Here is a 17,657-nt window from a genome sequence, read left to right as displayed (position 1 = left end):
AGAAAAAAAAAACAAAAAAACAAAAAAACTTTAAAGAATATCCAGTCTAGCCCAAACTAGTTATTTGACCACCTTAAAAATATGTGGAAAAACAGTGTTAAGCCTGATACTTGAAATATCCATAGTGAAGAGAATTTTAAACTTGATGTGCATTTAGAAACTAAAGTTTCTGTAATATCCATAAAGTACCTTGCAGAGCTATTATGTTGAGGGACAAAATAACTGATTTCAGAATGCTGTCCACAAATCATGATCATCACCTTAAAACATAAATAAGATCAAGAATAAAGCTTCTTTCTACATAGTCAGATAAATCCATTACAAAGAGGCAAGCCTCGCATGCAGCAAGCGAATACACAATCCCCATTTCCAGCCTCTTAAACCTTCTGACCACCTTCATCTGAGAACCTTATTGAAATTCATTTTACTACTTTACTGGAAGAATAAAGGTGCAGTTTTCATGGTCCTGGTTTCTTAGTTTCCTACAGTTATTTTTTTTTTCCTTGCAAACTTTTCAAGATAAAAATTCAAAACCCCAGAGCTCTGGAGGATGCCTGATCTCCCTTCAGCCAAAACAGGCATCCGGTTTCTACAATAAATGAGATCATAGCATCCTTACTCATACTGCTGTAGATAAGAACCTGTCAGCATTTTCATTATAAAACCTTTTTCTTCCCTCTGGCTTGAGAGACCAACCATAGCAATTTTCTGGGGAAATAGCTCTAGCAAAGGGCAATATACAGGCTCAAGCACAGAGAGAAAATGTTTTCATTTTACAAAACTCAAGAAAGGTCTATTTGGGAATTAGATGGGCTGCAGAATCTCAAGGAGCATTTTCTTTTTGAGGGTCATTTGGCATTTTAAATAAAAGAAATAAGGTTTACTGATATGTAAAACAAAATTTTCTCAGGCAGCCGATGTTAAGAAAAGGGTTATCTGCTTAATACCTCTAGGCACTAATACCTCAGGTAACAAGAGCTATAATAACAGACACGTTACTGAATCTGTGCTCACATGTAAGGTGCTTTAGGAGTTAGGTGCATTCTCTCAAAGATTCTCTGAGGTAAAATCATGGGAGGAAGGTTATGCCAATATTACTACAAAGAGGACCAAATGGGATGTATTAATAAAATGCTAGAGATGATCAACAAAATCTTTCTAACAAAATGATGCCACACTGAACACTCAGTAAAGGTGGCTGAATATAGCTAATATCTGATCTGGTTCACACAGTAAGCTTTTTCTTCCTACCTCCTGAATCTGACATGTGAAGATGAAAAGGCCTCTTTTTAGTCATTCACACAGTATGCTCATATAAACAAAAGTGACGTGGGAAGAGACTGTATCTGAGAGAGTGAGAAGAAGACCAATATCTATTTACTGGCTACTACGTGCCAGGTATAGTATTAATTGCTTTCTTATTCCTATGGCATAACAAGCCTATTAAATGTGTCTTATCTCCATTGTATTGATGGGAAAACTGCAGCGCAGAGAGGTGGAAGGGCTTCCCCAACATCACAGAGCGAATGGCCTAGTCACATAACACCTTTAATACCAAACCTAATCCTCAGAATTTGCTTCTTCCTTCCACATTTGCCTAACCAAGAACACTCAAGCTTGAGACTCACTCAAGATATCTCTCTGCCTCATTCAGATAGTAGGTTGGGTATAATCTAACACTCTCTCTGCCTCTTCTTCATTCTTTCTCCCTTTTCTTTTTCCAACCAAAGGAAGGTTTAATATCATGCCACTGATTTCTGTTATCATGTTCTTTCAACACTGGCAAAGAAGTATTGGGTCACAGGATCAGTAGTAGCCTTGAGTCCAAAGTCACACTCTTTTTTTTTTTTCTGACCTAGTCCAAGGTCTTGAAAAAACCCAGATTAATTTCAGCTACCTCCAAAAAGCCTTCTCTAACTATGTTTAAAGCAATCATTGATTCTTTTGTCCTCTTATTATCTCTAGCAGTTCTTCCCAAACTATAAAACACGAGGCAGGGCTCCCGGGTGGCTCAGTTGGTTAAGTGACCATGATTAGCCCAGGTCATGATCTCAGAGTCCTGGGATCCATGGGATCCAAGTCCTGCATTGGGCTCCCAGCTCCATGGGGAGTTGGCTTCTCTCTCTGACCTTCTCAGCTCTCATGCCCTCTCTCACTCACTCGCTCTCAAATGAATAAGTAAAATTAAATAAATAAATAAATAAATAAAGCATGAGACACTTTTAAAAATGTGAACTATTTTGCATTATGTGTTAACTATACTACAAAGAAAGAGAGATAGAGAGAAAAGAGGGAAGGAAGGAAATAATGAAAGAAATCAACTATTTTGTGGAACCTTCTATATATTAGTTGTACATATGAAGAGATGCTATCACATAGGGATTAACGGCTCCCTTCACTGAGCTATGTTGAATAGTAAGTAAGTTAATTCATGTGAACTTCTTAGAACAGGACCTTGTGCATGATAAGCACTCAATAAGTGTTTGCCCAACCTGCCCTTTCGGTTCTTTTTCTCTCTCCATATGTTTCTCTTAGTGCTCATGCACTAGCCAAACTGAGAGTCCTAAGGCATCAACAGTATCTTATTCTGTTTGAGTAACCAAGAGTTGCCAATTCTAATGCTAAATATAATAGCAAGAGAAAGCTAGAAATTGATTAATGGCCTGTGTATCTACCTTTCTCCAAATGGAGATTTTTGCCAAATATAGTGAGAACATGAGACATAGTTCCAAGGGAAAATCGAAGTTTCCTAATCTTAAATAACAAGTCAATGACAAACCACCATATTATATGAGATCTTATGAAAGTGATACCATTAATCATAATTTGATGCCACTATTATTTGAGATATAATGCAGTGATTTTAATCCCTGGTTGGCCTAATGCATAATGTGGATATTAAGGCAGTTAGAATGTACTGGACCAACAGTTTAGGTATTGTAACTATTTTTAGTGTGCCCTCTCAACAAATAAAATGCTTTAACTATCTCAGAAACGTGGGCAAAACTTTAATGAAGATAATGCAATGGAATATCACCAAAATAATATTTTATATTAAGAATTACACACACACACACACAAATGATGTTTTTAAAAATACTATGTTTTGGGGGTGCCTGGGTGGCTCAGTGGGTTAAAACCTCTGCCTTTGGCTCAGGTCATGATCCCGGGGTCCTGGGATCGAGCCCCACATCAGGCTCTCTGCTCAGCAAGGGAGCCTGCTTCCTCCTCTCTCTCCACCTGCCTCTCTGCTTACTTGTGATCTCTGTCAAATTTAAATAAAATCTTTTAAAAAAATACTATATTTTTATGAGGTTTCCAGAAGCCATAATTTAGGACAATGTTCTTATTCTCTTTGATCTGATCATCTAAATTTTCATAGTAAAATTATAATTGAATATTTAATAAAAATCACTGCAATGTCCAATGTGTTTATAGTCTGACAAACATTCATATATGCAAATATAGATGTAAAATTCATTAAAGTAGTATTGAATGATTTCTACTGTATTATGTCTGGAGGTATAATCTGCAATTTATAATGAAATAAATCCAGGACCTTCTGAGAAAACAAACTTAACTGCAAGATCCCCATGGCACAGAGATTCAGGTGAATTATAATCTATTAGCTCACCAGTAGTTTACTAGAAAAGAGTGACTTACTAGCGATGACATGTCCAGGGATCTTATCCTAGATACCAGGTATATTACTCAGAATTTTACAAAGTCAGAAAGAGATTTATTATATGGAACTATCTTACACAATTATTGAGGCTGAAAAGTCCCCAAATCTACAATTAGCAGGTTGGAGACTCAGGAGAGCCGACATGCAGTTTTCATCCAGGTCTGAAGGCCTGAGGATTAGGATAGCTTATGGTCTAAGTCCAACTTGAAGGCCAACCAGAACTGAGACTCAAGCAGAATTCACATTTCAGTTTGAGATCAAAGGCAATAAAAGACTGATATCCCAGGTCAAAGCAGTGAGGCAGGAGTTCCTTCTTAGGCATTTTGGTCTATTCAGGTCTTCAACTGATTGGATGAGGCCCATCCACCTTAAGGAAAGCAATCTGCTTTACTCAATCTGAAGATTCAGATGTTCATATGTTAAAATCATCCAGAAAAACCCTCACAGACACACCTAAAATAATGTGTGGCCAAATATCTGGGCACCCAATAGAGCATAATCAAGTTCAAACACAAAATTAACCATCACACCAAGGTAACATATTGAGTAATGCCTCGTCTATGCTTCAGGGAAACATAAACTCTAGGAAGTTTGATATAATAAGAGGTTTTCAGAGGCAAATTGCCAAAGGAAAATAACAAATAAACTATAAGAAAATACACACTTTTTTTTTCACTCATTCAGTAAACATTTGCAAGCACCTATAGAATTGGCTCATTCATTCAAGAAATATTTATTGACTGCCCTTTGTGGAACATTTACTAGACTTCTTGGGTACTATACTAAATGAATATATATGGACCTTGTCCCTAAGGAGGTCAGCCTTTAGAAGGACAATAGAACAAGGAAAGAGAATTTACAACTGAATATTATGAATATTTGAACATTAAGTATTAGGTATCCCAGGAATCCTGAAGTAACTGAATTCATAAAGGATTGAACATGATTTTACCATAGGGACTTTGAAACTTCACTGGAAAATCCATAAGTGATTATGAAGCAAAAGGCTTCACAACAAATAACAAAGTCTCAGGTTTTTCAAGATCCTAAATTCTATGATTTAATGTTCCTTTCTGTGAACATACTTTAGTGACTGCATAACATTTAACCTTCCTTATCTTTTGATACGTAGTGTCTCACCCCCTCCAATTTCCACTATTACCAGTAAAAAAATTGAAAAAGACCTTGAACTGGCAAGTATCCTTTGTCAAGTGGGACACAAGCCCTATGCAACCTGCTTCTTGGGATATTCAGCACCTGCTTCACTTATTAGCTCATTTTTCATTTTCTCTTTCTGGGTCAGATTTAATCTAGGATATATATATATATTTTGGTGTGAATTATATAAACTTCTAGATTCTGCCTTTTGTGGCATTAAAACTTTAATAATGTGTTAGGTTAGAGTATACCCCATTTACTAACAGATGAATTTCAATGTGTTTGACTAAAACACTTTTCAGTTGACTACCAACAACCTCCATTTTTTTTTTTTTTACCAGTTTGCAAAGTGGCCTTAATAAAATGGAAAACAAAAATATGTCCTGAGTATTTGCTACATTCCATGCATTGTGTTAAATGTTTTCATATGTGACATATCACTTAATTCTTACAATAGTCCCGTAAGCAAGGTGTTATTTTTCCTGCTTTTTACAGATGAAAACTTGTCAGTTTCTCTTCTCTCACCTTCTTAAAACTTCTAGTTCATAGTTAGAGATCATGGCATAGAAAAGTAACACTGAGCTACAAATTAGGAGACCTGGTTCTAGCTTTGACTCTGTGACTTGCTGTGTCATCTTGAAAAAGTCATGTCCTATCTATATAGTTTAGTAACCTTTGTAAGAAATGAGAACATGAATACTATAGGAAAGGGTGTATTAGATCAAACTCCTTTGAAATAAATACTTTAAAAGGAGGTTGAGTCTTCTAACAGGTGTGCCTTGTATTCAAATTCAAATTTATGCCAAGAAAGGTATGTATAAATTACATTTTTTAAAGATTTTATTCATTTATTTGACACAGAGAGATCGTAAGTAGGCAGAGCAGCAGGCAGAGAGAAAGGGGGAAGCAGGCTCCCCGCTAAGCAGAGAGCCCGATGCAGGGCTTGATCTCAGGACCCTGAGACCATGATCTGAGCTGAAGGCAGAGGCCTAACCCCCGGAATCACCCAGGTGCCCCTATAAATTACTTTTTTTTGAAAATTGACTCCTGATTTAAAGGCACTTATGAAGTTGTTATTAGAGAGAGCCCTATAATTAATTGTAGAAATGAGTTGTAGGCTCTAGACATAAACTGCTTGGGCTCACATTTTGACTCTGCTACTTAAAAAGCTTTGTGACTTTAAACAGGTTACTTAAAGTCTGTATGCTTCAGTCTCCCCATTTCTAACATGGAGATAACTTTCATATCCACCTCTATTGTGAGGATTAAGTGAGTTGACATTTATAAAGCATACAGAACAGTATTTGGCACATGGTAGCAGGTGAGTGTGTACGTGATGGGACTAATATCCTAATGACAGTATCAATAGCTGTTATCTTGATATACCCATTTTGAACATTTGGATTTTTTTGCATGTTAGATCATTTTAAAGTGGGACACACCAATAGAGGCATGGGATGCCTATAAACTCAAAGTCAAACAGAGTTTTAACCTTATTCACAGGAGAATAGACTACCTTTTATTTATAAGTCCATAAAGTAGAAGAAAAGAATTTAAAGTGGAGAATTGTGTAACACAAAAAGTAACCTGTGGCAGTGCAAATTTACATAGCCATTTTTAAAGTTTGAAAATATTTAAAATATGTCTTAGTAATTCTTGATCTAGATTCCCCAAAGTAAGAAATTCTAAATTCTAAAAGGACTTATTTATCAAGATATGCATCTTATTTTATTTTTAATAGTAGAAAATATAGGGGAAAAATCTAAATATCCAAAGATAAAGGTAAAATAGAGCTATTAATATACATAAGCAAATCCTAATATAAATTTAAAACATTCAAAAGTAAACTCACTATCACTCCAACTACATTTTAAAAAATAAGCTATCTGCAGACCCCCAACAACAAAAAAATACCAAAAAAACTAAGAAAACATATGCTAAGATAATAACAGTTTCAATCTCCAGGCTTCTGGGACAATGGTATTTTCTAAAATTTTTAATTTCTGATTTTATGTTTTTAAAATTTATTTTGACAAATATATATCTCATTTTCAGACAAAAAAATAAAGAACATACCAAAAACGCCAGGCACTGGCAATATTCAAAATACATAAAACTATCCTATCAACCACAATAATACACATAGTAATATATCTATTAATGAATATAACGACAGATATATTCACTACTCTTATGTAACAAATTTGGCTTTGTTCAAATAAACAAATGAGCAAACAAAACCACTTATCTGCCAGAGACTTTCTAGGCAGGATTAACAAACTTGCAAGGAGTTGGTTGAATCCCAGTGTTCAGGGAACTGTCCACCAGAGAGGTACTGATACACGCTCTGATCTTGGGAAACTACATAAGCACCCTCTGTAGGATAAAAGCCTGCAACACATTTTCCTTTCCTCTTCATCCTCTTTCTTGAAGTTTCTTTCCCTTCCCATCAACCCATTCTAGTTCCTTTTCCTTCCCTCCATCTCTGCTTTCTCCGTTTGCCTGATAACTTTAGAGATCTGAAGAAATAATTCTTATGAAGCACCTAGGACAGTGTCTTGCTTTTGTGGATATTTAAACAAGCTGATTTTATTTTTCCCTTACCCTTTACTTCTTCAGTAAGAATCCCTTCCTCCTTTTATTTCCACCCTCTTCTATTTTCTAATATTTTTAACCTCTTCCTTATTCTCATTCTTCTTTCTTGGGGCGAGTTCCCATATAGACAAAAGGGAAGTTGCTTTCTGCTAAGTAATCCCTTTCTTTTGAGGGGTGGGACTGTTTGCGCAATGTCTAAACAATCACAGGACAAAAAGAAAAAAAAAAAAGTTCCAGGACTTACAACATTTTTTAAGAACTCTTCCTGATCCTAATCCCATCAGACAACTATTAAAGGCACCTGATGTGGCCTAGGAGCTTGAAGGTTTGATTCAGATGAGTTGTTATATTAACAAATGGCTATATGGGGTAGGGAAGGGAGAGCTTCTCCAAGGCAAAATCCTATTTCAATAACAACTCCTTTAGAGTTTAAAAAAAAAAAAAGAAAAGAAAAGAAAAGAAAAGCAATAACTGTGGAGAACATTTCACTTTATATTGAACATTTAGAATATTATGGAAAATAATGAATATTCCATCGTGTTGTTTATTTTTGCCTTGGAAATGGTGACTGGAAAAGAGCGAGTGAAGGGAAGGGGACTCACAGATGCTGCAGACCCTTGTAATGCAGCTACAGGCAAGATAAAGGAAAGAGAAACAATACATAGACTGGCCACTGAATTACATTTGAACTTGGATCTTTACACGTGGAGAGGACAGAGTTAAGTAAAGGTAAACGTGATGGCTATTTTCAGATAAAATACAAAAACTACCATGAGGGGGGAAAAGGCTTTCAGAAGGCCTCTTTCTCCATGGAAATTCCATTCCTATAAGCAGCATTGTGTGATAATGGTGTACGGACCAGGGCAAAAAGAGGACTAATAAGATAGGAAAACTCTTTTTTTAATAACAGTGCTTTCGTTTCTTTTATGAGAAACAGGTGGGACTTTGAGTTTTCTATATTTTAGGGGAGGGAGGAGGATTATCTCCCTCAATAAACTTGCAATTCCTGGAGGAAAGGAACTGTGTCATACTTCTATTTGTACCTTTAATGCCTTTCACAGTGCCTGGCGTAGAGCCTGGCACAGAAAGACACTTCACATTTATAGTCATAAGTCATATAGTCAGCTAACTAAACTGAATTACAGCCAGGATGCAGCAAACGGGGGCCCTAGAGATTGCTAAGTGACAAAATAAAATTACTTGGGGCTTCCTCCTTCAAAGCTCAAGTTACTCAATGTTTTTTAAGCCACTACTAGATTTGGGAGAATAAGAACAAACAGTTTAAGTGTTATTTTTGAAGATGATGAAGTTCAGCCTACATGTAAACACGGTTTTAGACTTTGCCATAATAAATATCTTTCCAGAAAAATACTCATCCTGATAACCTTATATTCAGACTTATAGATAATATTGGAATAAATGCATTTTTGGAGGCTCCATATTAATATCTCTATCTCCAAGACATCTCTATCTTTTCCCCAATAATTATTTAAAATTCCAGTTTCATTGCTCAAAGATTCAACTAAAATCCTCATTTCATGTTTTTTTCATAAATCAACACTACAATTAATACTGTCACCTACTACATCCTTCGACTTTGAGACCATGGGGGACAAGAGCTGTTTATTGCTACATCTCTACTGCGCAGCATTTTTTGGTTGCTCAATGAATATTTGTTGATTGAGTAAAACATTGGTGTCAGTTTTTCATGAGTTTTCATAAATCCCCTTTGTTTTATGAATGTTTTATCTATATACCAATGGCTCCTACATTTTATATAAACACTTCACATAAAGTAACTCTAAGAGAAGCTATGATCAAGCTTACAGTAAAAATAAACAATTAATCCAAAGAATTAACAGTGAAAGAAGGTCCTTCTAGAAGAGATGATACACTGCCCACCCCAGCAGTAAAATAGCTATAAAAATAACCTAAGGTCAAATAAAAATATCAATTTTGCATTTTGAATGCAAAAGTACTAAGCACTGCATACATCTCATTTAAACTCTATTTCTCACAGTGACATAGCAGGATGTAAGACAGTAGTTTCACTGGGACCACTTTACCCATGAGGAAGCAGAGACATAGAGAAATTGTACAACCAGTGAGTAGCACACCTAGCTTTGAAACTCAGGCCTATCTGATGCTATGTAAGGGTTTCACATATGTTATCTTCATCAGAGAGTGCTGTTCATCAGAGAAAGGTTAGAATAGAAGGTTCTATTATTCTTTCCATATCTAAAATTCTAAGGAGAGAGCCTTACATCAACCAGTGTGTAATTAACCAACTGTTTAGTATGATTACAATATAATTATCAATCCCAGTATATGGGGCTGAAGAATGATCTTATTCAAATACTTGACAAAAGGGAATGGGATAGAACCTTTAAAATTATTATTTTATTTTCACAGAGACTTGATTTCTTTTCCATGGACCAATGTCTACCAACAGACATGATTTAGGTGTTTCACTCTATTGATATGGTTCCCTTTCACCAACTGAACTTTCCAAACCTGAACACCAAAAGGAAGAGAACTTAAAGGAAGTTAAACTAAAGTAATTCCCCAGACTTACCAAAAAAAAAAAAAAAAAAAAAGTGTGCTTGTGAATATACCAATTCCCTCCAATGGTCTGCAAATCGTGGAAAATTTAACAGCATGAAAGAAACTTCTTTGAAAATGAGTTTCAAGGGTTGAACACATATTCAACAATATTTCCACACCAATAACTTATCTTATTTGATTATGAGCTTGTGTTTAATTTCCCTTGACAAATAATTCACCTTTGTTTATAATCATTAAGTGCTACAATGCCATTCTCATAAGTTTATGGGAATGGATTTTAAATAGTCGCCTTTGCTAAGATGCTGCTGTAAATACAATTAGAGGAGTGAATGGACAGAAGCACAGGGGAGAGTAGCAGGACGTGGGAGGGAGAGAAGCTAACAAGTTAGCTACTGGTGCTGTTCACTCACATACATCTTCCTGACAACAATGAACACACAGACCTTAAGACTCTAAGACCTTTCCAGGGGTTTCCAAAGGAGTATCTAGCTAGTCTTTAGTATGATCGATATTTTTTTTTAACTGACTCTAAGGTGCAGTCTACTATATGAGGTAAAAAACGTAAATCTCTGGCAGTAACTTTACCACTAAATGATCTTACGAAAGGATCCCTGGAGACTATTAGAGCCAAGAAAGATCACCTCACCTATGCCTCTCCTTTGATAGAAAAACAGAGGCTCGGAGAAGAGAGATTCTCAGCATTGTCAGTATAAAACTCACAGTCCTGACTCCCCATTTTTTCATTACATTTACACCTCCACTGAGCACTAGCCATGAAGTTGAACGTGTATGTTTCATTAACTCTCCTGTGTAAGATGCTGACCAGTGTCCAACCCAGTCACTAGTAGTATCTTTCAAAGCAATAAGGATCATGTGATTTTATTCACTTAAGAAGGTGAATTTTAGTTGTTTTTTAGATGATGCTTTCTCTGTCCTTACAGTCACCATAGTGGCCACAAAAGTGTTTCATACAGACAGACCAGGCAAACCCACCAGCTTTTCACAATGAAAAGAAGTGAAGGTGCATGTCTGGGAGTGAGGGGACATGCACTCAGACCCTTCACGGGCGAGGACTGCTCAAATACCACATTCTATGCATCTTTTCCAGGGAGGTGCACCTTTGAGCCCACCAAAAAAAGTTAGAGACAAGGAATAATGAATAGTAACCTTCTTCAAAACTCTTCAAATATCATTTCCTTGTGAACACCAATCACCTTTACAAAAATCTGGGGTGGGACAGTTATTCACTAGAAACTCCACTGAGTAATTGCGCCACCTCTTGATAAAATTTCTGAGTGTTGATTTTGAGTGGATTGTATAAGCTCAGAGACAAATACACAATTAGGGGCAACATGAGCCTATTTCCAGATATTCTGTCTAGAATAAAAACAAGCTCTTCAGTTTTGAAAGTGTCAAATTGCAAACTGATATGTTCAATTTAATTTCAAGCACATCCACCATCGCAGGTAACCCTGACTGTGGGCGGTCTGGGTCCGGGGCTCCAGGCAGTGGTAACCTGTGATGAGTTCAGGAGCTCCCAAATGAGCAGCCAGAAACCCAGTCACTAACTAAATGTATAACAAGATCCCAAGCACAGAGTCACCTAAGGCGCCCCCTTTCCCAGGCGTGATCTGCTCTGGGAACCTCCGTACATTAGAGACCAGGGTCCTGCCACAAAGGAGTTATCAGCCCAACATCGGACGCCAGAAAAATCAGTTCCCCCAAACCCAGCCAGCTCCCAGAAAGGGTAGAGCAAGTCCTAGCTTCTGTCACTCTCCCAACAAGCAGACACATAAACAAACAACAAAAGGAATTGTTAGCTCCCCCAAGGGAGGCAGCATGCATTAAAAAGACATGAACCTCGTCCTACCTTGCATCCAAACATCAACGACAAAGTGTTGTTGGTGCAAGCAACTTTGCAGTGGCAAATCATTGGGGTAAAACAGTCAGGGTCCTTAACAACAGGGGACATTCCTTTCGGGCTGCGGCAGTGGCAGCTCGCTGGGGGACCCGAACACGGTGCTCGCCGGGCACATGGAGTGACAGCCTAGACCGAGCAGCCGCTCCGATAGCTGCCCCCTGCACCCCGCGCAGCCATCCCAGCGCCGGGGTAGAAGCAACGCGGGCAAGTAACAAGCGTCTTGGGGTCTCCCTTCCCTGGGGAATGAGGCGTGGGGGGAGGGACAGAACCAAGAAGGGTTTTCCCCCCTACGGTGAATTTGGAGTAGGTAAAATTTAAAAAAAAAAAAATTAAAAATATATAAAATAAAAATAAAACGGAGCCAGGCGCTTAGAGGAGGGTTCAAAGGAGGTGGGGCAGTATTAGCATGTAAAAGGATGTGCCCGCCTACTCGCCCCAGTCACACAAGATTGTCATGCGAGCTGAAGGGGGCTGAAATTATTCTCTCTGAAGGGGGAAAAAAAAAAAAATACTGCAGCTCCCGATTTGGTAAAAAGCCAGTGGCTTGCTGCAATCCAGAGTCACCGTGGGGAGCGCTGGCCGGGCAATGGGGTGGAAGGGAGGGGCTGACAGAGGGAGGGAGCAAGGTGCTCGTCAGCCTAGCCTAGCCTGCCGCTCCCTCCGTGCAACCCAGGAATCTCTGGGGTCGCTGTGAGAGGGCTCCAGGGCTAACAATCGAGACCACACTCGGCCCCCATCGCCGCTACCTCCCCACAGGCGACCTCCAAGGACGAGCTCTGAAGAAGGGGAGGCCCCTGTGGCACCCTGCTGAGTGCATTGTCCATGCTGGCCCTCTGAAACTGCTGTGCCTGAGTTGATGGCCGGCAAAGGCACCTGGGGTAGAAGTGCACTGGAAATGGTTCCGCTGGGGCCCTCTGCCCTTGACTTCTGGGTCAGCGAGCTGACTCACTCCCTAGGTGGTAGAATCCACCGCAGGCTTTATCTGATACAACATTTTTCAAACTCAAAAAAGAAGAGTCAGTCCCTTCCCCACCTTGATATCTTAGAGGCTCCAGAAAGCCCCAGAAGTCTCTATGCTGTTCTGGAAGTATGAATGACATGACTGGTGGATGATGTGCTGTTCTTTTTTTTTTTTTTTTTTTTTTCTTCCTCTCTCTCTCTCTCTCTTTTTCTTTTTCTTCCTTTTGAAAGTGAAGCTATCAAAATTGCTTAAGATGGAAAAAATTTCAGCATGTGGCTGGCCCAGCTGCAAAACTGCTTATTGGAGACAAAAAAAAAAAAAAAAAAAAAAAAAAAAAAAAAAAGTGATAGGAAGGATGCAGAAAAGCAGGAAGAGTAGGAAGTGGGTAAAGCTAGCTAGCACTGTTTTGGTGCCACCTGAGTGCCTGGCACTATGCCTTATAAATGGTTGGTGGAAAAAGAGCAAGGCATCAGGATTTGGAATTAGACTCTGGCTCGCAGGCTGAGTGGCTTTGTGTAAGTCACTTACCGTACTTGAGTCTCTGTTTGCTTCTCTGTAAAGCAGAACTACCTTGCAGAACTATCATGAAGACTAGAGACGGTAAAGAAATTCCTGATTGAGCCCCAGTGGTACATAGCAGCTGCTCCTTACTTACATAGCCTGTTTCCTGTCTTAGCCTGAAAGACAGGTATTATTGGACATGTTTTTCTAGAGGAAGAACCTGAGGCCCTGAGATTGTGTCATTTGCCCAAGTCACACAATCAATAAGCCATGAGGATAAGGTTCAGGGCCCCTGGGTGTCTTAGTGGGTTAAAGCCTTTGCCTTTGGCTCAGGTCATGATCCCAAGGTCCTAGGATCGAGCCCCACATCAGGCTCTCTGCTCAGCGGGGAGCCTGCTTCCCTCTCTCTCTGCCTGCCTGTCTGTCTGTCAAATAAATAAATAAAATCTTAAAAAAAAAAAAAAAAAGAAGATAAGTTTCAAAGACAAGTGATAGAAGATAATTTACAAAGCAACATCACACTTCTCCAGAATTATGCCCTAAAGACTCCAGATTTATCCAAGAAAGATTAGGCCTGTCATATATACAGGAATAGGGCAGTTTCCAAAGTCTCTGATTGGGCATTAACCTCAGATCCCACTTGAAATAGAGCAACAAAATAGTTCTAAATATCCACAGCAAACTCAGCCAGAATCACATCTTCCTGATGCAATTCCATGAGAATACCGACCAACTGTACTCTGAATTAATGAGCCCCAATATCACTATATGATTCAGACTTACAAAGTTTCAGCAAGAGCAGCAACAGCAACAAAACAAACCAACCTGCAAACTGTCAAGTCGAATGCCGCGCCTGCCCCATAACTTCTTCACCAGCCTGTATTCAAAATACCCCACCCTCCTGTCTCAGACTAATGGAAACCGAACCTGATCACGTAATTCCCGAGGAGTCTCAGGCTCAACCCTTACATTATCATTCCATAGGCCAGGAGGATATCAAGGGCTCTACATTTTTAATCAGCCTTCTGGTGAGAGGAATATGGGTCCTGCTTACAAAATTAAGACCTCCTAAAGGGAAATCAACATGGAACAAAGTATGAGCAAAGATCAGCATGAAAAGGCAGTAAAAGTTGAGACAAATCTGGCTCTAACTGAAGAGGGCAGCTTTAGGGATTCAGGCTTTGAGGATTCCCCTACTAAGCACAGGAATCCTTACCTCGTCAATTCCCTTCCTGGAAATTGGCACTGATTCAATCTGTCATGCATCAGGGTCAGCAGGGACTCAGGGGGTCTAATATATATGTGCTTAAACACCCTGAGTCACTTTTGAGGAGTAGAACTCTGGTCTGGTGCCTTCTATAGAATCCTAAAGTCATATTCACACGTTAAGTGTACCCCTTATCATTTTATCCCTTTATGTTACCATAAAATGTGTGACTGTGTGAGCACTTCCACCTACAGAGCATCTATAATTATGGCTGTTTTTCCAAAGGCAAATGGATTCTAAAAAAGTTGTACAATATTTCCCTTATTCATTAGCCTATAATTTGGATTTCAAACACCCCAAAAGTATTGTATGCTCTATATTGTGATGTTCCAATAATAACTAACACAGTCTTTCCCTAATGAATTACCCAAGCTAAGGCTGACCTCCTATTCTAGGGCAGCATTTAAGGCTGCTATGTTCAAGTTATTTCCCATTCTACAATTTGTGCTGGTTTAGATTGAGAAAGCCAAAGGCAATATATAAAGAAAAATATATAGTTCAGTGTTTTAATCTTTTATTGTTTAAATTTAATCAATGAGAATTCATTTCTCTGTACACACACACAGACGCACACACACGTGTGTGTGTGTGTGTGTGTGTGCGTCTGTGTGTGTGTACCTGTTATCTTCTCATAGGCATCTCACAAAATGCTTTCCTTTAATTCTTGTTTCTCAATAATGGCTCTGGGGTGAATTGAAGAGGGGGAGAAAGGGGAGATGTGGTTTCCATGACAATGCATTCCATAGTTACAGCCAGTAACCACTATGGTTAAAAAAAAAAAAAAAATGAATCACTGTTACCTTAAAATATGAACACCCTGCATTATTGGTCTGAAAAGCACTAATTTGGGAGTATTCTACATGGGAATGTACAGCAATATTTTTAGGAGGAGATATTACTGGGGCATGCCAGGAGCTGATGCACTCATTTACTCATTTTAATAGTCAAAATAGTCACCCTTAATTAGACATTTCAATGATTGGTAATATTTCCAGTTCTTTCTGATAATCATCACTTTTCAAAATGATACATGACAACTATACACAATTAAAATTTTTTTCTAGTGACAACCTTCCCTCAAAACTGACTCAAAATCACACACCAAAAGAATAGGATTATCGATAAACATGAACAGGGCTTATCTTTAATCTTTTATTTATTGTTATTGCTATCATTTCTAGTCAGAAACTGAGACAAGGTAAGAAGCATCAGCTATTTATCCTTTTTTTCTTTCTTTGCTGATCCTTTCCATAGCAATTTTTAAGAAGAGATGGTTCATGTTGGAAGGGGAAAAGTATAGTGGACACTAGGAGTCCTGGTGTTTCTTCTCGCAGGCTGGGTAACTTTGAGCAAGCTACTTAACCTCTCTAGGCCCCAATTCTCCTGTCTAACACAATGAAATGGGTAAACCAGAGCACCTCTCAGTTTACCTGTGGTGATTAAATTGGGAGTTGTCTTCCATTATAGACTCTTAAGAATGTAAAGAAAATTTAAGAACCAATTTCATCCAGTCACCTATCTTCATTAAACTCTTCTGTATTGCTTACTATTTGATATGCTCAAATACAGTGTCCACTAGGTGCACTGCTCTAAATTCACCAATGTGCTAGAGCCAAACTCTACTCTTGGGAGCCCGATGTATGTACATCTTTCACAACCCTCCATTCAGTGACACCATGATGATGATAATTTGCAATCAGCCTTGGAAAAAGTATGTACACCAGATAAATTGGTAAACACTATGGATCAAGACTTTTCCTCTTCAGAGATATACTTATTTCCTCCCTTCTGGTTTAAGTACTTTATCTACACTAATTTATTTAATCACCACAACCACTAAATCTTATTTAAAAAAAAAAAAAAAAGGAAACTGAATCACAAAGAGATGTCTGTAGGCTAACAAAACTGATCCTAGTTAGCTTAATTAATCAACTGACAAAAAAAATTTAGGCCCATCATATTCTCAAAAAAATCTCCATGGCTTTCAACCACAAATGTTTATTTTTTCCTCATGTTAGATGTCCTTCACAGATTGACTATGGCTCGAGCCATGTCATTCCATGAACAGAAAAACAGCCTCTATTAGGGACGTGATATTCTCCCAACAGAAGGAAAACCAGTCAATGGCTGAATAAACAGTGGCTCTTAACGCTTCTGCTCAGACATTACCAACCTCTCACTCTTTACATTTTATTAGCCAAGGCAGGTCCTATGGCCCAAAGTGATGCCTGTCAGGTGGAAAAGGATAATCCTCTCACGTGGAGGAAGGAGAGAATATTGGGAACAATAACACAGTAGATAACACCTTATCTGGGTGATAGAATTAGAATTCGAACCCAACCAGTCAGACTCAATGAGCCAAGTTCTTAAAGTAGGTTGTTCTGCCTCTTACTTACAGCTAACACATCTCTATTTTTCACCTACTTTCCATAATAAGGTCTGTTATTTAGTACCTCTTCAAGGGAATTCTTCCCAGTGACTCCTATAAGGAAAGTGTGATAGATTTAGAAAACATAAGACCTTTGGAGTCAATTAGACACACTAGGTTTTGCCACGAACACCTGTGTGATTTCAGCCTTATACTCCTTCTCCTCCCACTTCCTTTCACTATAAATTGAGTCTCCTTATTTTCACTTAATCTTCAGTGAAGATATTTTCATGTAATTACATCATCAATAAGGTTGTAATACATACTATTTTTATCATTGAGCTTCCTCAAATATGTAAGGTGAATAGGCCTATGAATATGCTTTTCTGTCATCACTGAGTTTACAGACTAATTGAAGTGACTGTTGGGAAAAAGGAGTGAAGTAGCTTTTTTTTTTTTTCAACAGTAACAAAGTATATAGAATTATTAATAAGTGTACTTTCAGTCTGAAGAATGTCTGACCAATTTAGTTAACTTCTCTGAACCACAATTCCCTGTTCTATAAAATGATAATAAAGCTATAGGATTGTTATAAGGCTTGTGAGATAATGTACCTCAAAACTCCTGTCACTCTTA

At 38.2% G+C, this 17,657-nt stretch overlaps 1 protein-coding gene across 7 annotated transcripts in view; it reads right to left on the bottom strand.

Moving 5' to 3' along the window:
• DLG2 (discs large MAGUK scaffold protein 2) overlaps positions 1 to 17,657 on the bottom strand; it is a 1,588,988-nt gene that overhangs the window by 1,192,445 nt on the left and 378,886 nt on the right. Inside the window, exon 1 of one of the 7 annotated variants that reach the window (XM_059187633.1) lies at positions 11,874 to 12,212. The exons of 5 other annotated variants lie outside the window; for them this stretch is intronic. In XM_059187633.1, coding sequence (XP_059043616.1) covers positions 11,874 to 11,975 — 102 coding nt within the window. In that variant the 5' untranslated portion in view covers positions 11,976 to 12,212. Of the gene's footprint in view, positions 1 to 11,873; positions 12,213 to 17,657 lie in introns of those variants that run through there. One more of the 7 variants, XM_059187666.1, reaches the window with a different exon arrangement.

This window comes from Mustela lutreola, chromosome 1, assembly GCF_030435805.1.
Source record: "Mustela lutreola isolate mMusLut2 chromosome 1, mMusLut2.pri, whole genome shotgun sequence".
Taxonomy (NCBI): domain Eukaryota; kingdom Metazoa; phylum Chordata; class Mammalia; order Carnivora; family Mustelidae; genus Mustela; species Mustela lutreola.
The sequence above is the reverse complement of the archived record's forward strand: the minus strand, read 5'-3'. Positions and strand labels throughout refer to the sequence as shown.